The sequence below is a fragment of the Mastigoproctus giganteus genome, chromosome 7, assembly GCF_048544385.1.
Source record: "Mastigoproctus giganteus isolate SK-2022 chromosome 7, ASM4854438v1, whole genome shotgun sequence".
In the NCBI taxonomy this organism is placed as follows: domain Eukaryota; kingdom Metazoa; phylum Arthropoda; class Arachnida; order Uropygi; family Thelyphonidae; genus Mastigoproctus; species Mastigoproctus giganteus.
The window spans coordinates 174299940-174319785 of NC_143581.1; the positions used below are offsets into that span (position 1 = coordinate 174299940).

The 19846-nt window shown below is 37.5% G+C and overlaps 1 protein-coding gene across 1 annotated transcript in view; it reads left to right on the forward strand.

Moving 5' to 3' along the window:
* LOC150083344 (uncharacterized) overlaps positions 1-19846 on the forward strand; it is a 366159-nt gene that overhangs the window by 178324 nt on the left and 167989 nt on the right. The window contains exon 3 of the mRNA XM_090378480.1: positions 15505-15607. Coding sequence (XP_090234606.1) covers positions 15505-15607 — 103 coding nt within the window. The remainder of the gene's footprint in view (positions 1-15504; positions 15608-19846) is intronic.

Below are 19846 nucleotides of genomic sequence, written 5' to 3' on the forward strand. Positions count from 1 at the left end.
AATTACTATTTTACGTAAGAGGTATTTATGATGGAGCAGTTCTTAATAGTTATTATTCTGGAGACATAAGTGCCTAAGATCATGTCTTATAGCTGTCGATATTTTATTTCCCTGATCGCTTCTTGTCAGAATTCAATGTCATTTATATATCGACCTCCATACATAATGCATTTTTTGTTATTATCTCGCGTTTAAAAAATACACATTCTGTATATATGTATAATGGTTGCAAACCCTCCTGCGGTGGAAAACAATACGGGAGGCAATTGAATCTACACCAGGAACCTCCTCAAGTAGCTGGATATTGGTTTCGATATATCAGTAGGATAGGTCTACTTCCTCCCTTCTCTAAGCCTCTGGGGAGAGATCTTATCAACTGCCCCTTCCCCTAGTTTCTTTTCAGCCACGTATGTTCTGAATTCATCGATAAAACTATTTAGCTTTCCACACTCATACACCCCGAAACCCTCCCGCAGTCCCCCTGTCCTCTTTTACATCACTGTGCTATCATTCCCTAAAATGGCGCACTTTGATGGTGTTGTCTGTTAACATCATGGATCAAGCAATAAGCTCTTCGTCTGCACTTTATGTCACCTCTCCCAAGTGATGTGAGCAGGAGTTGCCCGAATTCCCACAAAAATTGTAATCGGATAATTGACTGTAATACTGACTCCATTGTGTACATTACGAACATTGCACCACTGCGAGAAAATTTAGATGCCGTATTGCGATTATAAAATAACTACACAGTAATTAGTAATGGTAAGGAGAAGATTAAATAAATAATAATAAAAAAAAGTCTTTCCAGGCCTAAGAAGCATACATCAAGAACATGCGTTATTTGAAGAAAAATGCCGAATTTGAGCACTTTAGTTAATTGCCTGTTTTTTAAGCAACAGTACGCTCAAAAGTAATAATTAATTATGAAGAACTGCAAAACTGCGAGAAGACCACATCGGGTGGTATACGCATCAGCATGACATGCCAGCTAATGACAAACTACGTGCAGCGAATGGATATAAGCTGGTTTGGGTTTTCGCTTTTATTTCACATGGATGTGACAAGATGTGTTTCTTTTTTTTTTTTTCCCCTTCTTGTTCCCCTAGTTGTGAATATACCAAGTGTTGAAACTCTCATGATACGTGCTTTACAATAGATTATGTGGGCTCCTTAGTAGATACCGTAATAAGCAATACGTAATGATATTACAATGATAGCTAGAAATGTTTTTTCGTCCGAATTATCTGCTTGTTATTCTGCTTGCGTTTTGCGTTGGGGTATGAAAATTACGTGAGAGGAGAGAAAAATGACATATTGAAATTCCTAAGTGTTTTAAACCGAATAATATATCGTTGCAGGCATTACATAAAGGTTAGTTAGATGTGTTATTTTCTTAATAAAATATTTATAGCCTAATTCGTGCACTCATATATCGAGATCTGCCATGATCAAGATTCATAATCCAACACTGAAGTATGGAATCTTTAGCTTCTGGTAGCTCATAACGAACTAGCTTTAAACTAAGATTAAAGCTTGCCTAATACGAGTTTTGTAAGCTGTCGCTATGTCCAGAGAACCCTCTCGTACTTTATGTCCCACCTAACATAGACCAGAAAAAGAATCCAACAATTCCATATTAGATTGAAAATGTCTTTTCCCTGTTAGCCTTATCATTTTGTTATGATAATTCTTTCTTTAATCGGAATAAAATTTTATAGTTAACAGTTACCGATAGTTTTGTTTGATTGTTTTTTAATTTTGCTTACTGTCAGAATATATGGTAACGTGTATGTATACTGTTACCAATATACACTATATTGGCATTATTTTATTTAAAAAGATTTTTGTAATAGATTTTTACTATGAAAACGCCATCCTAGTGTCCTTCGTCAGAAAGTATAAAAGTTCCGTCTCATGACTGTTTTGGATTTCAGTGAGTTCAGATCGGATTTGTTTGAGGCTGATGAGAAGTATGAAAGACAGAATCTGTAGAAATGAAATATTTATTGAAATAGTTATAAGTTAGTCAGATTAGTAAAGGGTACAGAAATCACCACGGGGCCCCCGAGGGATATCATTATATTGTTTTTAATGAGCACGAGGGATGGGATTCGGAAATCTCCCGAGGGCCCAGAATTTGTAACCTTGTCACTGCTTCATGTTCGTATTTGTTATCGCTGAAATTTCTGATTCGGTATTGACTTTGAATTATTCTAATATGTGAAGGTCGTTAGTGTATATCACTCCAAAAAATAAAAATATTGTGATCACAGATGTTCAGTTATGAACATGTCTGCGCATGGGAAAACTATGATGCCTTCGTTATAAACAAAACGCTATTGGTTAGTAGAAGAAACATAACATATAAGAACAAGTATTGGACATCTGATGATGATCAGTGCTACCACTGTAACCGTTCCAATGAATTTTCATAAAGTTGTCAATGGTAAATTAACAATTACAATTGGGTTGCATAAATTTTGAATCACCTTATAGTAGTAGATGGGGTAAATGTATTTCGCATGCGTTATGGCTATTGCTTTGTGTTTTTATATGTCGACTTGCTTGTTTGTACACACTAAAAATCCTACTTCCTCCAACTGAGATAGAGCTACGTTACAGTGGTGTTTGAAGACTTTTTAAGAATTTTTCTACACTATCAGTTGTTAGATATCTTCTACACTGCTCGACAAAATTAACAGAACACGTAGAAAACATGGTGTAACTCGTGCAGATTCCGATAAAGCGGGATGAAATTTGTTGTGGTGGTGGTGGTGTAACAGAATAACGATGAAATGAGGAGACAGCGAGACACTTCAGACAGTTTAAGGGACATTTATAGGAGTTATATAAGAATTACCAAAAAAAGCACATTACAGAAGTCGATACAAGATGCTCGAAAATATGGTCACATGATATCAATACGGCGTGTGGTCTCCTCCAATGGCTAAACAGACCTGACGGCGGTGAATCATGCCCGATAAAAGGGTGTCTATAAGATTCTGTGGCAACAAATCCCATTCTTCCACCAGCGAAGACATTGCATGCCGACAGCTCACCAAGTGAGCTGTCTTTTGCAATGCGACGTCTAAGGCAGTCGTTGGATATCTTCAGTTTCAAGATATTCCTCCACCACTTCAGTTTTTTTGTGCAGTGGCGTTATCGAGCAATAAAAGAAAATCTGGGCCAGCCGCACCCCTAAAAAGTCGCACATAGGGTTCGAGGATCTGTTCTCGGTACCTCTGCGCAGTTTACGGTACCCCTATCAAAAACATGGAGGGGCGCGGGCATTATTCCGCCCCACATGAGAACACTGCCTCGACCGTAAGAGTCCTTTTCTCTGATGCTGGAGGGATGGCACCGCATTCCTCGTTGTCTACAGCTGAAATAACGTCTAGAATCTATTTGTAGGCTAAAACGGGACTCCTCAGAGAACAGAACTGTACCCCATTTGTCAGGGCTTCAAGTAACATGTTCGTGGCACCAGTTTCGACGAGCTCTGTAGTGGTTTGGGGTTAATGGGATACAAACCACTGGCTTCCTTGTGTAGAGTCCACTTGAATTGAGCTAATAATAATATTTCTCTAATTATTATTAACGCTGTCCGGTTGGAAATGTTTTCACCTGTGGCCGCAGCAACCTCAAGAGATAGTTGATGACAGGACATAGTAAAGTTCCGTCTTGCTCTTAGTGGTCTGTTCTAGTTGACGTAGCCCTCGGGAGACCTTGGCCAGCTCTTCTTGTAATGTTCCTGTCTCCTGAAACTGCTTTTATAGTGCTGAGATGACACTGCGTGACACATTAAGCCAACCTGCCTGCGACAGCCGAGCTTCAAGTTGTCCAACGGCCTGCATCTCCAAGAATCATCTTAACGACGATGACTTGCCATGCTGTTGCTATCCCACCGAGCACACCAAAAAAAAAAAAAAAAAAAGAAAGAAAGGAAATGAAGTAATGTGGTTGCAACCCGTGTTTTTATAAGCATGAATAATTCGCATAATGTGCGGCTCTGTAAGGTGGTAGATCAATTTCTATTGGATACTTGGAATTTGCATGTCAGGATGCCTATTATATTAAATATTCACCTTCGGCGACTCTTTTTTACAATAAAATATTCAAAACATTTTGTTCTGTTAATTTTGTCGAGCAGTGTATTGTAGCTGTTGACAGGATTGGGACCCAGCTGTCCCGAAACGAGGGACAATTAGCGAAAACATTAAATTGTCACAGATATAAAATGAGTTAATAAATCTACTTAACTGACTTACACAATGCCCGTGCTGTAAGAACGTCGAAATAATAATAAAAAAAAAAAAAAATTTAAAAATGCGGATTCAGGGTCTTTAAAAAAAAAAAAAAAAAATTGTTCGTAAAATAAAATACAGAAACTAATTAGTTTACTGACATTGCTGGACAAATTTTGCTTTTTAATATTTGATTGAACGCGAATTTTATTTTTTGCTTTCTTGCTTAAAATATGTAGCATTTCATAACATTTTAATAGTAAAATACTGACGCAGAAGTAAATATATATAATTATTAAAATGAACTTCTTTTACTATTCTATATACACAGAACACCTTTTACTATGTATATTTGACAAATTAACTACTCAGTTCCATTTGTAGCTTCATTCTAAAATAATACGGTGTCATCCCACTTGAAATGCGACTGTAACTTTTTTTGCAAGGGGTATTCATATATGATGCGCAAGACTATATAAAAATTCTAACGGTTAAAAGTACAAAAGAACGTCTTTTTATTTGGCGGCGTTAAGTAGATCAAAATATTTGTGACATTTGTGATTAATTCAAGTTCTTGGAGAGATCGAGCCAGTGAAGACAGTAGTTTCAGTAGAAGAAAGAAGGAAGAGTTAAGTTCTTCAGGCAAGCCAGTTTGTGCTACATTCAAATTGCCTAGCTCAGCCTGGTCCCAGAGGAAACATCCCAACGTACTGCAATTCGTCTCGTGACACACGTGGGAATTAGGTCTACCGCAATGAGATGCCCACTCGAAGCTTATTACCAAGACCGACGGCCAAGCCTCGTTGTCTAGCACGCACCTCATACATTATTGAGAAGCTCACTTGCTGTCTCTTCGCTCTCTCTCTTCCCTCCCCCACCCCTTTCTTTTGGCGATGGCTCCGCTAGCTGCGCGGGAATTGTTTTTCTTCTACCATCTATCCATCCTATTCCGTGCTTGTGTCTTTCTTTCGTTTAACCCACCCAGCATCCTCTCTCTCTCTCTCTCTCATCAGTTCCATCATGCTGTCTGACGGAACAGCTGGGTTCTGGTCAGTCGAGGTCATTACATCGGACAACGAAAGGGGGAAAGTGAGTTTGGTCCGTAGAGAGGTTTGCCATTCTCGGCTCATATCCGATGTGGCTGTCGTTAGCGAGTTGGGAGTGTTTAATTTTTGACTATTTTGCTCAGGGCTTCTTTTCTTTCATTTTTTCCCGGTTTTTTTCTGCATGCGTTTGACCTGCCGCTCTACAGAGACGAAAGTATCTCGTTATCGTAGCCCTGCGTTCATCAAGTAAATATAGAATTGTTCTTTTTTTTCTTTCTTGCCTTCTGTAAGAAAGTGAGAACTTAATAAGTTTTGGAGTTCCTTCTGTATTTCTTAGTGGTGTCGGTAATTGCTTTAACCTTTTTTTTTCTTCTTTTCTTCTACTCCATTTATTATTTCCCATTTCAGCAAATCAACAAAATAAATGCTTAATAATAAGAAAAGGCATAGAATCAATAAATCGATTGTTATGACTGGACATGGAATAATATACACTAAAAATAAGCAACTTATACGTGCAAATATACAATAAAATATACGAATATATGCATCAAAACCCCATTATGCAATAACATTTCTAACCAAAAAATCGGAAAGATTTAGGAGCAGTGTCCAAAGCATCGACACACTTTTTTTTTATAGATTAAAAGTTTTTAGTATAAAACAATACTGCATATAATCATGTTCCCCTCCTTATCAAAAACAGGCTCGGGTGGAGGACGAAGGCCATATTGCATATGTCTGTAAATAGCTATGCATGTAGGGGCTTTTACTAAGATCTTTTTTATACAATAAATAAATTTATTGCGTAATTTCGCAAAAATTCTCCTGAATTGTTTCTGTAAGCATGTGTGCGCCATGCGCTAAGCGAGTAATGAGAGCAGGTCTGGATTTGCAAACCTGTAAAGTAGAAACTGCTTTATTCATATACAGAGCAGCGTCATTAACAAAAAAGCAGACATTTTCACGATCGGTCGATTCTAGGTCTGGCCATACTAACTACAAAGAATCATTCAAAAATCGTGCAAATGTGAAGCGATTCACGTTTCGGAAAACCTTACAAGCAAGCAAGGTTCAGAAGCTGCCGTAGCCGAGCGGTCAGCGCAAGAGTATATAAGTACACGTGCTTTGAGTGACCAGGGTCCAAGCCCGTAAATGCTAAATACGGTGCTGTTTCATGTATTCCCCCTATCATGTGAACTCCTCTGACCGTGTGGTCATCCCGGAGTATAAACAGAATATGTATTTATTTATTTCTGCGTCAATATTCCACATACCAAGTGCGCAATATAACGACATGAGCATCTGCTTTCCACACTTTTCGCTAATATCTTGACAAATTTCACGAAAAACGTCATCATAAATAGCATTAAGATAATTCTTCCTTAAGCTTCGTTTGCAATTTTTTGATTTATATTTTTTCAGAAATCTTAATTATAGCTTAACTTATTGAAAGGGGCATTGCTGCTTACCAATAAAAGACACATAGATCCTTTGAAAAGTCTCTCTCCCCTCTTGAAATGCATTGCTTGCAAAGTGAGTAAGCTGGTAATTTTTTCCTTGTTTTTCCCTTTCTTTTTTTGGCACACAGTGTGCGATGTAGTTTCACATGTTCATGTGAAATTTTTTTCTGCATGGACAGTTCTTTTCATAAACAACTCAAAAGATAATCTTGTCATCGTGTTATACGCAGTTATGTGCACTAATAATTTAAAACTTCCACAATATGCATTTTCATATACACATATGCATAAATCCAATTTTATATTTTTTACATGCATATATGCAAGTATATATAATCCTGTTAGTTATGAGTAATCTCAATTAAATTATGGCGCTGAAACAGAAAAGGTCAGGCGCTGACGGACACAATGAGTAGGGTACTGTGTTTAACAAGGACGAGCTCAGTTAATATATAAACAGATGAATGCAGTTCCAATCTTGAATCGAATGGAATGTTGTGACTGTTGCTGATGAAGGCAGTAAAGGTGCTGGAAGTATAACTGGAGGAGAGAGTTGTTGTTGTGTTGGGATTTAACGACACATAGGCTGCTGGGGGTCATATTGTGTCTTTCTAATGGTTAATAGGAAATACTAACTTTATTGTAATACCTGTTTGGAGGAAGGGGAGGGAACTGTCTTTTCAAATGATTACTGACACCCATGACATTTAATGCATGCGTATTGAGAATTGCGTGCAAGGAAAAATTGATAGCTGTTTCTAAGAGGTAAACAAATCTCTGAGTAACCCGCAGAATGTAGCACATACTGTTTTATTTGCTCCAGATACTTTTACATTCGAAGATAACCTTTGGAAAACTGAAGCGTCTGTGGAAATAGTAATTGGAAATAATTCAACGTAACATGATTAATAATTGAGCTTTGAATTTCTATAAGCGGAAAAAAATAAATTTTATTTTTAAAGGAGGAAAAATGCTTAATGCGAAATTTACACCAACACCATAATAGTTTCTTAGAAAATCAGTCTTTCAAAGGCTGCACCCAGTTTTGTGTGTAAACTGGAACACCACAATATTAAGATACTACTGCTAACACTTAAGTTTTGTGATAAACTTGAAATAATACAAACAGTATTATTGTCGACAACAACCAAAGAGGAAATGTGACTTAGTCCGCTTACATAGAAAAAGAATAACAGGAAAAGAAGGGAAAACACAAAAGCCAGTGAAACTGTATGTCTCTTTGCAGGTTTACTGTTTCCAGGATGAAAAACTAGAATGAATAGAAGAAAATATTTCAGAAATGAAAACTCTGAGATGATACGTTACCTTCAGAAAACAGCATTGAGATGACATGTCTCCTTAACTGGCTAAAGCTGTCGCAAACTGAATAAAATGAAGTCGTCTAATGAAGAAAGAATGAAAATACTTGGAAAAGAAAATAGAAAAGGAATTCGGACGACAATGACCGTCTTTTCCAGGGTATGCTACAACAAGACTCCCCAGCGGGCGAAGGGCGAACGCCAGTGTTATGATAATCTCAATCTGTAGATAAACTTGAAGTTATCCTACTCTAAACTGTATTACGGATGCCACTATCAACACCGATGTAATCCCCCCCCCCCGAATGATGTCTTCCGCTTAGTCGCATTTTATATTTGTTTCTTCTTCCAGTCACATAGTTCCCTGGGGAGCTGTTGGACACCAACAAATTCCTCCAATTGCGTCGATCATGTGCGATACGAGCGGCATCGCAAAATGTCACGCCCAAAAGTTCACTGATCCCATCCTTCCACCTAGTTGCAGATCTTCCTTAAAAGTATTGCCTCCATAATTACATCTGTATTTGATACATCTACAGTAAGAACTCTTGTTGCATGAGTCTCTAAATACTTTAAAAAACTAAAAATAAAAAATATGATAGTAGCACACGTTTTGTTTATTTTTTTCATATTTGTACTGTCTCTAACCACTTTACGAATATTAGAAAACGAAACAATTGCGTATGTTTCAGATTAATAGTTCAGCCATTTCTATGTCTATTGTTCACTCGCCTTAGATTAGAAATCGTTCATTATTCCATGCTTAATAGTTAGCGCCTATAACAACTCAATCTCTCTTTCAGGCAGTGTAATGAATCTTGACTTACGTATCGAGCTAATCTCTTGGATGCTCAACAAGAAAGGGGGGGATGCGCTACGGAGAAGATAAAGAACTGCGGATAATAAACGTTAATAACAGAAAGATTATATACGATTAGCTGAGTTATCTACTGCTTTAAAATTAAATTCAAAAACAGCGGTGTTTATTTAGATGAATATTTTATTCAGTTCAGTACTTTTAGTGCTGTTTGTAATGATTTATATTTGCTACTTAAAATTGTTTTAAATGCTGTTCAGTAAAGGATCTAATTTTAACTAATAGGCATGAGTTCTTATATTTTTATTATTTTAATTAATATTAAAAATAATAGATTAAAATAAATACATATGTGCTCTGTGTGACAGTTACAGATGAGCCGCACGTTTTTCGTGGTACTGTCGAACAAGCACGCTACCCCACTGCTATAGCCACCCGCTCTTTGTTTATTTATGATAAAATAAATAAATAATTTCTCTTTTATATTTCGGAACTGCCAAATAGGGCCAGAGAAGTTTACAAGAATATCACCATATTTAGCAATCACCGTGAGCTAGAACCACGGCTAACTTAAACGCGTGTACTACTTTCCTCTTGTTTGACCACTCGGCTACACTTAACTTAATTCTGTGTAACTTTTTTTCTCTCTTGGAACAAAAAAAAAAAAAAAAAAAAAAAAAGCAGTCAGTTTAAAAGCATTGCTTTAATAAGTTTAATTCTAACTGGAGATTATTGGGGTAATGAAAAATGAAATAATAAAAATTTTACAATAAAAGATATGAGCAAAACAGCCATCCTTTAAATGAATGTGAAACACAGCTCTCCTTCAGCGTAGAAAACAAGAATGCTGTGAGCTCAGTGATAGATGCACAAAAATGATTTGAAAAAGTAAAGCATGTCTCACTTTTAAAAGAGAAAGCTTACGATTATGATTTTTTAAATATTAAACTACACTTCCTGGCCATTTATTGTAGCATGGATTGTTGGACCGCCATTGGCACGAATCACTGCTCCAACATGAGGAGGCGCCTCCGTAGCCAGGTGGGAAGGAGCAGCAGTGCGTAGCACACGCTTCTTGATTAGACCGGGGTTCGAGCCCGTCACCACCAAATACGGAGGATGCGGAAAGGTCAGGGAATGACCACCGCATATCCCGGAGCAATATGGCCTTAGTTGCTAATGCTCCTAAAAACCAAATAACAAACAAACAAACAAACCAACATGAGGAGGCATGGAATAACAAGGCACGTGAATGAATGCTGGACCATTCATGTAACAAAATTGCTCTCAATTTTCGGACTGACGTGAGCAGAGCACTCTGCTGATGAACACAACTTTCCAATTCATCCAGCAGATGCTCAGTGTGATGAGATCCGAGAATTTGACTGGCCTGGACAGAAGTGCTCGAAGCCTTAGTGTTTATAAAATCACTATTTCACACATTTGACTTGGCGGATGGTTGAACTGTCACCTTGAAAGTAACCTGCTTATAGGGATAAACATATAACATTGCGGGATGTACCCGATTGCTAACAATATTCAGATATGCTCTGACGTCCATGGGAACCAATAATATGCCACGGAAACATGCCATGCACAACTGCTAGAGGAGGTTTACAACTATTCCAGCAGTCTATACTATTGGTATACAACAGTTTGATTAGTGCTTTCTGTGCACTCTTAAATCAGAACTCATCGGATCCACATGACTTGCCTCCAGTTCTCCTGTATTCATGTTTCGCATTCCTGGCACCAACACATCCACAGTTTCCGGTTGGTGTCCGAGATGAGTGGCTTTCGTGAAAGGTTCCTATTCCAGTAGTGCATCTTTTTGTAGGGTTCTTCCTATGATGCGGAATAGTGACGCATTGTGATATTTCCGCGTTAAATTCAGATTTTAATTCTTCTATCGTTTGACGACGATTACACTTGATAAACCACTCCAGAAGTCGAGAACCTCTTTCCTCAGCTTTCATTTTCGGCCACAGTTGCGCCTGTTAATGGATATTTTCTGGGTGTTTTTTCCATTCGTTAAAGACTTGAATAACACCAGTCTTTGATAAGTACAGCCATCCTCTCTGTTGTAGTACCTGTCAAATATGCACTGACAAACCGGCAATCCATGTGATCCTGTCTGTTCTTTGTTACTGGTAAACTGATTTGGGCACTATTGGGTCTCACGGCTTTTTGCGCGCACGTCATACAACATGTATAACGTGTGCATATACAGTACTATTTGCATAGATCGTTGCATATTGACCAAGCTTCCATAATTCTAATAAAGTAGCCGGGCAGTGTAAAAGGCGTGTTTGATTTCGGTGATTTTTTTTTTTTTTTTTTTTTTTGCTCTCAAAAAAAGTGATCTGGTTTAGATTCATGCACTAATGCGTAGCACAACTTTTCTCATATTTCGTTCTTTTTAAAATTCGGAAATTTCTGTAGTAAATAAGCATATTGTATTTACACATCCGTTTAGGGGCCTGGATACAGTATACTTATATGCGGCCATTCAATGTAGCTCACTGTTGTTTGTAGTTTCTATTTTACGCCGAGGCAAGTAAGTCCGTGTGGCGTCAGTGCATTGTCTGTGAATTGCATGAATTCTTTAGTTGGTTTCTGTTTTGCTGGATGGAAAAAATAAAAAAAGTTTCCAAAAAATCACTTAACTCTTGCCTGTAATAGACTAACCTCATCCATGCTGTGAAAAGATGCCAATAAATGTTCCTCTCGTGTATATGGAACGCAAACCCAGACTTCTCTACATACACAGTATGAAAGAAAGGGGAGATCACTGTTGGACTCATTTGTCCAAATAACTTGAAGTTCCCTTGCTTTAGCTTTCATTAGAAGAAACCACAAACCACATTAGAAGAAATATGCTTATATCAATTAATACAGCATATTGATTTTGTGAGTAATTTACATCGTATTTCTAATTTCTTCTCTGATCAAGTTGAGAACTTAAATCATGTCTTCTGTTATGTAAAAGTGGTAAATATAGGATCATCTAACTTTGATATGTTCGTTACGATGGCCTAGAAAAACAAAATCACAATTGACCAATATTCTGAGAACTATTATGTTATAGCAGGCAGGCTGTCCATGGGTAGGGGAAAATCAAAATTTGAATGCTGCACAACACACAAACCTCACTTAACATGCTTGAAAGTAGCTATCAGCCTGTGAAGATCCATGGCACCTTGTGCCATGGATCTTCACTGACCCCCTTCTTTCTTTGAGTTTTCAAAAAACATTAAAATGAGTTGGCACATTATAGGCGTAAAACGTTGCTGAGCTCTGATGCAGTGTAATAGAGGGCACGCAGCTTATTGCAATAACAGATAACGTTATCATTTGGACTAATACAAAGAAAAAAGCCGTTTATTGTAATCAGTGCTTCGGATTTTTTTTTTTATTTATTTATTATTATTTTTTACTTAACGCATGCAATGCAAGTGATTACGTAATATCCCACTTTCTTCTTGAACATGTTGCGTGGCTAGTTACTGTTGTTGCTTCGTGAAAGAAGGTATTGCATCTGTAGTAGAGCATTAGCCCTTTTCTAATACGTTTCTAATTTTTGATTTTAATATTTTCTTTATTTGTTTTTAATGGTTTGTATGGATTTCCAGAAACATTGACAGTTTCATTTTTATTGACGGCTTTCTTAAAGAAATACTAGACAGTCAAATCCAAGTATTTTATATTGCTTGATTTTCATTCATGTTTTCTTTCTGTCCACTTCCACCTTTTTATGTTCACATTTCCTCTCTTCATCAGTAAATAACGCTGAATAGCTTATTTTTTCGATTGCTGTATCAATCGGTTATTGTTTTATCACTCTAATTGATCTCGATGATCACAGTAAGCGGCGTCCATTGTATACGGCATGGGGGCTTGAATATACCACACTTCCTGAAATAATTTGTGTGAAATTAATCAATTAGTTAATAAATATTCATCTTAAAATAGCTGCCATAACAGCATAAGTTCGTTTCATTGGTCTGGAAATATCAAAAGAGTATGTTGAAAAAAAATAGCTCTGTCGTATTTGCTAATTTCTGCAGATTTATTGCGTTTGCTTTGTGAAAGTTTGTTTTAGAAGAGAAACCAGACCATGTCCTATAAGATGGGGATGCCACAGCAGAGTGCTGAAGCGCAAGGATACAGAGGTACACGCGTTTGAGTGACCGTGGTTAAACCTCACGTGACTACTAAATACGGTACTTTTCTCGTATTATCTCTATCTTGTTAATTCCTCTGATCGTGATCGTCCTGAAGTATAAACAAAAAATTATTTCTTGTAATTTCCCCTTTCGTAAAGCCCTTCCCGTATATGTAAAGGCTGTTAAAATTTCCTGTCAGCTCATGAGCTCTGATTGTAATATGTATTTCGCTAAAATCACAAAAGTTTTCTTATTTGTTTAAGCAACGTAGATTCCAAATTTACGAAGGGGAATCTGTCCTTTTGACTCGATTTGATCCCTTCTTCATCTCGCCGTTGTAGTGAAATTGGTACCATAGAGTTTCTCCGTCTCTTCCCCCACCGCAAAAATACCGTTTTTTCCGGTCTCTTTCTTTTGAAAAAACAGAAAAACTGCGTTAAAAATAGAATTTCTTAATTCCGTTGACAATTACACTTGTGATAAACACCTCTGAGAATAGTTTGCCGTAATTATTCAGATATCCATTTAAAATAATAATTTCTAATGCAGTGTGGGCTTTCAAAATTCTCCTGTTTTAATCCTGGTTTTTGGGAAAAACTCTTGCTTTTTTAAACATCTTGTTTTTTGCCTCTTTTGTTCCTAACCTCCAGCTTTTTGAAATTTTTGGAAGCTATGTGTTAAGTTATTTCAGTGCTTGAGACTCTTTTCAGGTTTTATTGTATACCTTTCCCTTCAGAACTATTATTTTAAGACTGTCACATGGAACTGAGGCTAGTCTTTTGTACAATACCAGTTTCATTTCTCATCTACCAAAAGGCTCATTATTGCCCATTAATAAACTGATATAAGCTGAACGCATGAACATAATCGATTACAATTTTATTCATATTTCGGATCTAATGAGGATTCGGGATTACATGTGATACCTATTGTCTTACCTATTTTTTTTTTTTTTAAGATCCTTACTTCGACATTTTTATTTTGATATAGGCCCTCTCTGTGGTAACCTTAAGCATTTCTCCTTGACTATAGGCAGTATTAATAGATAATCTCAAAGCTTTCGCGCGCACACACATACACGCACATATACATTATACGCGTTATATAACGGATTACAATCTCCTGTTGTTGTTCCAGTAACATAAATGTATATCTTAAGCCTACGGCTAAGGTTTTAGCTGGGGTAGGTGTTTATGTGAGGAAAATGAGTAGGGTGGAACCCACCTCCGACCCGTGGTAATTAATCTGATGAATAGGGCAATAAAGGTCGTCATACCAGACAAGACTCCATCCCCAAAATATGGTGTGTAAAGCCCGTCCTAACCACCTGCCTCCTCCTCTCGATGTTGCCGATAAGAGTCGTTTCCTGTAAACGAATGTTGGAAGACACTACACGTAGTCTTTCCTCAGTTGATGGTACTGCGTGATACAGTATTTGATTATTTTGTCGTTTTAATATTTAAATATTTTACTGCACAGACGCCGCATCTTTATCGCCTTGCTGTTTTCACTCTAGCGGTACTTATTTTACTTCTCTTTCTACGATTCTGTTAAAATATTTTTTGTATCTCTGATATGGTGAAATGGTCGTACCATCATTTTAACTATTTAATATTTCAGAAATTCTTTGAGGTCAGCTAAGATTTTCATACCTACTGAGTCATTAATTTCTCATTTATCGAATTAGCCGTCGCTTCTTAATGTCAATAATCATTAATGTTTATGTTAGTGTTTTATTTTGAATTATTCTTACTCCGGTGAAACACTTGCTTTCAGTAGTGCGGTACCCCAGGTTATTCTCCACTGTCTTTAGTTGAAGGGGAAACAGTCAGAATGGAGATCCAAGGAGATAAAAAGATGATCCATTTCAGTTATTATTTCAAAGTGTGGTTGGTTCACAGCTGGATTCCTACAGCTCCATTGGGGCCAAAACCAATAGTTTTTTTAAGTACTGATATTAATTTTTTTTCTTTCTTTATTTATTATTATTATTATTTTATTTATTTATTATTTATTTTTTTGAGGATTGATTGTGAACGTTTTTGCTGTCTCTTACTGGATGAAGTTTTAAGTAAAGTGGGAAGTTGTAACCATCCCTTAATAGACACCGAAAACGTTCACAATATAGGTTATTTTTAAATAAAAATAAAATTATAGTGTGTTTCTGAAATCAGTTTTATTGGTCGTGAAGGGAACCAGACCGTCCAAGCACCGAGAATGGCGCACTATGGCCAATAGATGCCAATGCGCTTAATAAATCCACAAATAAACCGAGAAAACATCACACTGTTCATTAAGTTGTTAGATTGGACCAAATTTTTCTTAGAAATAGAAGTATTTTTGCCTCGTATATATTACATCTGATTATTCTCCTGTCTCTAGTACTAATATTGTGGACACCATGTTATATGTTTGTTTATTATTATTATTTTTTTTTTTCCCCGTATAGGCCATCCGCTGTTCTATACCCACATGTTACTGTGACTGCTTTACTCCAGGAAAGTCACATGTCCGAGTTTGCGGTAACTGTAAGCACAGCTGGGTATCTCATGGTAAGTTATTACTTTCACTTGCATCCTGTGTAGTTTTGAATAATCACGTGATAGTGCACTGCCTGTCATTCCCAAACATAAGCGTCCTATCGAACATTACGTTTATCACCATGTGATGCACTTATCTGCACATTTAAATGTTCCCAGAGTTAATAGCCCAGTTGCTCCTATAAAACCTTGCTATGGAATAAGAACTTTATCTACGTTCTTCCTGGGCTCAACTCGGATAGCTATAAAAGTATCTAAAGGGTTATGAAACTTCTAGAACACTCTAATAAGAGGGTCTCTATTTCCTGAAATACGGTTTACAAGCAGGCCTCTCTCTGTTGGAGTCCTTACTGAATAGATTTGGTGAGGGGTTGTTACCCCTTAATCCACCATAATCTCAAAGTCAAATAACGCACTATAGGGTAGTGGAAGGAGCCTGTTTTGTTAGTATCATCCACAGTCCAGCTCCTTGGGATTAAAACAATGCTTCGGAGATTATCGGAAGCAAAGAAGTGGCCATCGTGCTCTCCGCATCTTCAAGCTTAGCCACCCTGCAGCTCTGGGCTGCCATCTATAAGGCGGCAGCCTCTTCAAATCTGACTTTACATGAGCTTTACTGGCAGCCATGTATTAAATAAATATTGCCGCCATATTGGCCGCACAGGCTTGGACTCAAAATAAATGGGGGCAAAAGGAGACTTAAGATTTTTTGCGTTGTCTGTTGCCCTTCCCCCTCGCTCTTTCCAAGCGTTGTCCCTTTCTACCGCCAACATCCCTGATCCTCGTTCTCCGACCGTATGTTAGCGGAGCGATAACAAAATTTCCTGTCGAAATGCCGACTTCTTCAAATTCTCCGGTGACAGATTAAGTGGGGTTCTAGCGAAGCTCGTGTCGGATTTTTCACAGTAGCCATTTACAAAATTTTTATCAACCATCTCCACGACGACTGTGCGTGCAGTTGCGGATAGCGAGTGAAGGGGAGGGGAGGTGAGAAAGAGTAGGAACAGTTTGCTAGATGAGGGGAGGGGAAAGAGATCGGGGGCGACTCGACCAGTGCACCAGCTAAGTAATCGGTCTCTCCGGTCAGGATTTACGAACTGATACCGCGCCGAAGACAAGTGGTTCCCCCGTGTGACATTCGGCCGTCCTATTTCGCCATTCAGATTTATTGATAGCGTTTTTGTAAAGTCGTGCTTATTGGTAGTGACGGAAAACGGACCGGAGTACGCTCGCCCCGTCGCGGGGAGTTAATATAAAAGTATAGAAACGCTAGGGTTACGGAGCGAAGCGAAAGTGGCTAAGATAGAAGCGGAATGCGTCCCGTGGACAGAATTAATCTACTCGTTCATTTTTTCGGGTTTATTTTTATCGTCTTCCTGAGTTTCTCTGGCTTCCAAGTGTTTCTTCTCACATTTTTTAAGACGTAGGCAGTCTGTTTAGAACCTTCTTATAAAAAAATTAAGTGGGGACAGTGATGAAGTGGGGACGTTTTTGTTGTGCACGAACTGGTAAATCGCCCAGGTGAATATGTGGCAGGCGTGATTAGTAAAGTAACAAGATAAGCAAGTCACTAAAATGAGATGTGAATGCGCATATGTGCTGCAGGAGAAGGAGAATAGACTATCTACGCAGGCATCACCAACACCGCGTATGATGCGTTATATTTTAATTTATTGTTTACAGATATATTATTATTGTCCTGTATCTTACTGGTAGTGTAATTATTACGCACTGATAAACTAATTTAATTATCGGACATATTATTTCCATTGTTCGCTTAGAGAGTCTTTCCTTAATGCTTGTGCTTCCATGACTGTTTACTGAAGTAAAGAAAACGGGCTTTTGGCTATAATGCTTTGAAATTTGGCTGTGTATAAAGCCCTGTAAGTCTTTTCTTCCAATGTTAGGTAATACAAAATAAAATTATACCGCACACAAAGAGTAAGTTCTTCATCCTGCCACCTTCATATAGCTTCCCAGAGGAGAAGGCTTGGTTTCTTCTTAAGCTGGTTGACATTTTGTAATTCTGTTTTCTATTCTTAAGACTAAAGCTGAAATATTGACTCTTTTTACACTATATCTCAATTTAATTGGGGAATAGCGTAAGAAAAGTCAATATTTCAGTATCACTTCAAGTTTTTGCTTAAAGAGAAAGAGAAATTTATTTTCATTGAAAATATAATTTTCGTTCAGATGCTCAACGTTAGAAAATGATTTTATTTACTGTTGGTTTCCTGAACATTACCGTAAATGTAAAAGTATATGAAAATTACTCATACTCTATGTTAGTTATTTATTATCACTAGGAAATCCAACCTGCCACGCAGGTAATAAGGTTAGGTTAACATATTATCTTACTTTTAAAACAAAAAAAAGTTTGGTTTTTAATTTATAACTGTAACAATTCTTAGCTAACAGCAAATTCATACACATTACACTATCAAAAGAAATTCATCAATAAGATGAATTTCTTTTGGACCCCATGGTGTACTGGGGACCATGGATCCCAGTACACCAGGCCGATTCGTTACAAATTCATCAATATAACATTAGTTAAATGAATCCACAATCTGAACAGTCCATATTTTCCATAAAAAAGAAACAGATCTGAATTAAAAAAGCAGTCCCTTTTTACAAATATTTTTGATATCTTTAAAAAAAATGCACAAGTAATACAATTTTGGGAGTAACATCAACGAAAATTTCTCAATAAACGATTAACCGATTGGCGAATAATGCCAACGTAGCCAGGGAGCCATCATCAGAAAAGTAGTTTGTTGATAGAACCAGTGAACAATCAAGTTATATATAAGAAAATTGAGTGCGTAGCAAGCTGGAGTTTCTAGTAATAACTAGCACTTTCTAGTAAACAACACACACATCCTTATGTGAGTTATTCCGGGTTTTTCGGCCCGCGAACACACGCTTCTACAGACACAGTACAGTACACCCATAAGGATATGGGTTATGCCAGGGCAGTACCGTATCCAGGTATCATCGTAGGGGGGCGAGGCAAAAACTCATTTTTGAGTTTTTTTTTTAAGATAGACCTAAGAACACTTATATCTGTTTCACTGACATGTAAATTGTGATTTCAGTTGGCAGTGATATTCTGTGCAAAGAGGTTTATGTTAACTGGTGTAAATTACATTATAAAAACATTCTTTTTGAGAGTTGGTAAAATTTTAATCGCTAATATATATAACTTAACATGTGTGCCCCCGTGAGCGTCCTTCACAGATCATACTCAACGTGATATATATGATAAAAGCTGATTACTTATTGTAAGCTACTAGTTGCATCCTCCTATTCACTAAAGAAGAGATGCCGGTATTTTGTACGCAGTCTCCACTTTGTAAGGGACCTTCCAACCCCAGGAGTTTTTTTTTTTTTTTAATTACTTTTAATTTGTTGATTCTCGAGATGGTAAAGTTACCAACTTAAGCATTTTCGATAACGTATTAAATAAACAAAGGCAGTAGGCTAAAGTAGCTTCTCTTATACCTACTTGCGGTTTAACCTTCTTTAGTTTTAATAATTTACGAGTATGGTTAATTTGCCTGTAAAGTGCCAGTTTATTTACAGGCAAATTAAAAAAAAGGCGAAGCAGAAAAGACTAAATGTGTAAGAGAAATTAGTGTTATGCAAATTATGAAACACGTAAAAAGTAGCACACACACACACTAAGAACAGAACTTAATTACGCATTATTTTTTAACGCGTTTACTTGGTATTGGCTGTGACTAGGGTTTCCTTTAAGCCGCAGGCCTGCGTGGTCACTTAGTGGTTTTGGAAGTGCCGCACACTATATTCTGGAACGGATCCTTCGTGACAGTATAGTGGTTTCACCATTTGTCATTCGTTTAGAGAGATCTGGGCTCGAGTTCCGTTGATGACTAGAAAAATTTCTAAAGTCTTCTTCAATCGAAGCTGTAGTTTGCTGATCTCAGGCTAGGAAGTAGGGTTTCCTCCATGAGTTATTCCGGGTTTTTCAGCCCACTCAACCTGCAATCGGCCCGCGAACACACTTCTACAGACAGTACATACAAATGGGTTATGCCTGGGCAGTACCGTATCCAGGCATCCAGGTAAAAGGGGAAAGGGCATGACGACGGTTTTGAATTTTTTTTTTTTTTTTTTAAGATAGACCTAAGAACACTTATACGCCTGGTTAAGGGGGAATATGCCCCCTCTGCCCACCCCTGAATACGACCCTGTGCCTGGGAATCGTTAAAATAATAATAGTTATGC